The sequence below is a fragment of the Nelumbo nucifera genome, chromosome 2 (genome assembly GCF_055504915.1).
Source record: "Nelumbo nucifera cultivar China Antique chromosome 2, China Antique-T2T, whole genome shotgun sequence".
NCBI classification, from domain to species: Eukaryota; Viridiplantae; Streptophyta; class Magnoliopsida; order Proteales; family Nelumbonaceae; genus Nelumbo; species Nelumbo nucifera.
The window spans coordinates 84,441,287-84,445,814 of NC_142650.1; the positions used below are offsets into that span (position 1 = coordinate 84,441,287).

General features: G+C 35.2%; 1 protein-coding gene and 1 non-coding gene across 2 annotated transcripts; one reads left to right on the forward strand and one right to left on the reverse strand.

The window, feature by feature from the left end:
* Positions 1-1,959: 1,959 nt before the first annotated feature.
* LOC148802395 (small nucleolar RNA R71) lies at positions 1,960-2,066 on the reverse strand. Its single transcript, XR_016083227.1, has one exon. It is a non-coding gene; the product is annotated as a small nucleolar RNA R71 (small nucleolar RNA).
* Positions 2,067-2,628: 562 nt separating this feature from the next.
* LOC104590773 (uncharacterized) lies at positions 2,629-4,047 on the forward strand. The gene is made up of 2 exons (XM_010249518.2): positions 2,629-3,622; positions 3,944-4,047. The coding sequence occupies exons 1-2, from the start codon at positions 2,629-2,631 to the stop codon at positions 4,045-4,047; spliced, it is 1,098 nt and encodes a 365-aa protein (XP_010247820.2).
* The last annotated feature ends 481 nt before the right edge of the window (positions 4,048-4,528 follow it).

The following is a 4,528-nucleotide window of genomic DNA, read 5'->3' on the forward strand; positions in this document are numbered from 1 at the left end:
GTATTGGACTAATTATGATGAAATTGTCTTGCAAGATGATTTGGAGCTTAATTGTGCAATTTTAAGGAGGAGTTTGATTTAATTGATCAAGATAATCATAGAGGAAGGACCATGCGGCGATGATGCTCTATGATGAAGCCATGAAGGAGAGAATCCATTGAAATCGGATTGGATATGTATGAACAAAAATCGGGAAATTTCCTATTTTGATATAGTTCCCGTATTTTGGGCATACCGTTCTGCCTAAAACTCGGATTGAGGTGATTCAAACGGCTAATTAAAGCTAAGAGATAGGGCTACAACTCTTGTGTGTATGACTAAACCTAATTCCGCCACAAACTAAGTGCAATTCGAGCTACAAGTTTCGGGTCTTGCAGTTGGTAGTGCAGAAGATATATGAATTCAACCGAGATAAAGACTAAGAGACCTAATTTGTGTTGAATTAGGAGTCTGAATTGAGAAGCAATTAAGGGGAGGCAGCACTATAAAAAGGACCATAGACTCAAGGCAAAGGGGCACATCCTTAGAGAGAATTCAGTAGAGAAGAGAAGAGGAAGCAGTCTCAACACATCAGAAGAGAAGAGGAAGCAATTTCAACACACCAGAGAAGGAAAGGAAGAATCTGAATTCAAGAGGGAGAAAGGCTTAGCTGCTGCACTTGTCTTCTACCTTCAAAGGCTAAAGTTTTCTTGTTATTCTATTCATTCTTTGATGTGTTCTTGCTATGTTTCCCCTTTAATTTTCTTGAGTATGTTGAATTTAATGATGTCTAACTAAATTCTCTTAGCTAGGGTTTAGATGGATTTTGATCTTAAGATTATATAGTTACTTTTTAATTCAATTTGAGACCTTTATTATTTGCATGAGGAATTTTTATTGCTATGATTAATGCTTTAAAAGAATTGGCCAATCTTTTAATGATTTGATGATTCATGCATGACTGACCAAAGGATTGTAATGAATTAGATCCCTAGGCAATAAAAATCGCATGATAGACTATGATATCGAAAGATGATTAGCTCATGTGTGGGAATCAATGAAGCTTAGTGAGCTAAATCCCCTTCTACAATTAGAGGTTTCCAAAGAAATTAATGCTTATTTTTCCTTTTGACAACCACTTAGAAATATGATGGTAGAATTGGATTAATAAAGGATTAATATGACTTGAGAAAGCTTTTTAATTAATTTAGGAAAATCCACCATCACATGCAAATAACTTTAATAGACCTTAGGGTAATTTCGTTATTGAGTTAGATTAAATAGGTAATTATGTAACATTGATTTAATGAAATGTAAACCGTAGCTATATTCATCCATCAATTCAGTTTTTATTAAGTTCTTGGATTTGCATTAATTCTTTTAGTTTTTTTTCTTCAATTGATTCACGAGTTCAACTTATGTTAGTTTAAAATTGATTTGGTACTGTGACCTAGTTTTTGTGGGATTGACACTTTTCTCATCATTATACGCACATTTGACTAAGATACACTTGCTTGAATTAACTATGCATAAAGTCCTTTCAAAGAAATCGAAAGGACTTTGATAAAGCGAACGAGGGAGAGAAAGAACAAAATGGCTCAAGACCAAAATAATCCAAGGACATTGATCTCCTATGCTATACATACTCTGGATGGTACTACATCAAGCATTAGGAGGCCGAATGTGCAAGCAAACAATTTTGAGATCAAGCCTGCAATTATTCAGATGATCTAGATGGGTGTGCAATTTTCTAGCCCCAATGATGACCCTAACTCTCATATTGCTAATTTTCTTGAAATATATGATATTTTTAAGCATAATGGAATTAGTGATGATGCCATTAGACTTAGGTTATTTCGTTTCTCCTTAAGGGACAAAGCAAAAAATTGGCTTAACTCTCTTCCTACAAGTTCGATTACTACATGGGATGACTTGGTACAAAAGTTTTTATCTAAGTATTTCCCACTTACTAAAACCGCTAAATTAAGGAATGATATAACAACTTTTTCTCAATTTGATAATGAAACCTTATATGAGTCATGAGAGAGATTTAAGGAACTGCTTAGGAAGTGTCCTCACCATGGTCTACCTATTTGGATGCGAGTGCAAACTTTTTATAGTGGCATTAATCAATCTAATTGTTCAATGTTAGATGCAGCTGTTGGTGGTACCCTTATGAGAAAAACTCCCAAAGAAGCATATGAACTTTTGGAGGAGATGGCGGCCAATAGCTATCAATGGGGCAATGAGAGAGCAAATAAAAATGGAGTTGGAATTTATAATGTTGATTCTATCACTTCTTTATCGGCTCAACTTGCTGCATTAAATAAGAAATTAGAAAATTTGGAGGTTTCAGCTATGAGTATTTCTTCTATTCCCTTCCCTTCTTGTGAGCTTTGTGGGCAAGGGGGACACGCTAGTGTAGAATGTCAAGTAGGAAATCCATTTTCTTCTTCTTCTGAATAAGATAATTTTGTTTCTTATGGTAGCAGCATGTCCAATTTCAATCCCTACTCCAACACTTACAATCCGGGATGGAGAAGCCATCCAAATTTTTCTTGGAGTAATAACCAACAAAGAGCACCTCCTGGCTTTCAGTAGCAACAACAACAAAATCCACAAGAAAAGAAGTCCAATTTAGAGGATATGATGGCAAAATTTATCAACAGTATGGAGGCAAGAATTCAAGGGTTGGAAACTCAAATTGGACAACTGGCTCAAGCAATTTCAGCAAGGCCACAAGGAGGATTACCTAGCAATACCAAGAAGAATCCCAGGGAACAAGTAAAGGCCATCACTCTGCGAAGTGGAAAAGAACTTAGAAAAGAAGAAAAAGATGATGAGAATGTAAAAGAGGAAGAAAGCCAAAACCTTGAAGCCAAAGAAGAAGACTATGAGTCATCAATGGAGAAAAAGGGAAGTTCTTCTACTCTTAATTTAAAATCCTACAAACCCCCTCTTACTTTTCCTAAAAGATTTCTTAAGGCTAACTTGGATAAGAAATTTTCTGAATTTCTAGAGGTGTTTCAAAAGTTGAATATTAACATTCCTCTTCTTGATGCTATTCCTCAGATGCCAAGTTCTGCCAAATTTTTGAAGGAAATAATTTCAAACAAAAGAAAGTTGGAGGAGTTTGAGATGGTAAAACTTAATGAGGAATGCTCAGCAATCCTACAAAATAAATTACCTCTAGAACTCAAGGATCCAGGGAGCTTCTCTATTCCATGCACCAATGGCGAAATTAATTTTGATAAGGCTTTATGTGATCTTGGTGCAAGCATTAATTTGATGCTTTTTTCTGTCTTCAGGAAGCTTGGATTAAGGGAACCAGCACCTACCATTGTTTCTCTACATTTGGCTGATAGAAGTATCAAATATCCAAGGGGAGTAGTGGAAGATGTTTTGGTAAAAGTAGAAAAATTTATTTTTCCTGTTGACTTTATTGTTTTGGACATGGAAGAACATTATGATATGCCCCTAATTTTCGGGAGACCTTTTCTTGCCATAGGAAGAGCTTTAATTGATGTCCAACAAGGAAAATTTAGCCATAGGATTAATGATGAGGAAGTTATTTTTAATGTGTTTAAGGCTATGAAACATTCCAATGATGAAAAAAAAGTCTTAATGATAGATTGCATTGATGGTTTGGCAGAAAGAAAATTTCATGCATTTAAGTTAGATGATCCTATAGAAAATTGCATTTCTAACTCTTTTGATGTGAATGAACAAATTTTAGATAAGAAGCATAAGGAGGCCATAGGCTATTTGGTAGAAGAGCAAAGAGGATTCGTGACCAGAAGAGAAAAATTTTTTCCTTTGGATATTTCTTCCTCTTCTTCAAAAGCCAAGCCATCAATGGAGAAGCCTCCTACTCTTGAACTTAAATCTCTTCCTTCACATTTAAAATATGTTTATTTGGGGACTTTATCTACCTTACTCATGATTATTTCTTCTTACTTGACAGGTCTTGAAGAAGAAAAGTTGATAACGATGCTTAGGGAACACAAAAGGGCGATTGGATGGAGCATTGATGACATTCAAGGAATAAGTCCATCAGTTTGCATGTGAAAAATCATGATGGAAGAAGGATTCAAGCCTATGGTGTAGCTCTAAAGGAGGTTAAATCCTAATATGAAAGAGGTAGTAAAGATAGAGGTGATAAAATGGCTTGATTCAGGTATTATCTTTCCTATCTCTGATTCTTCTTATGTAAGTCCTGTGCAAGTTGTGCCAAAAAAGGGTGGACCCACTGTAGTTGAAAATGAAAATAATGAATTAATCCCTACAAGGACAGTAACAGGTTGGAGGGTATGTATTGACTATAAGAAATTGAATGATGCTATTAGAAAAGATCATTTCCCCTTCCCTTTATTGATCAAATTATTGAAAAACTTGCTGATCAGGAATTTTATTGTTTTCTTGATGGTTATTTTGGTCATCACCAAATTTCTATTGCTCTTGAGGATCAAGAGAAAACTACCTTTACATGCCTTTATGGAACATTTACATTTAGGAGAATGCCTTTTGGTTTGTGCAATGCCCCTACTAC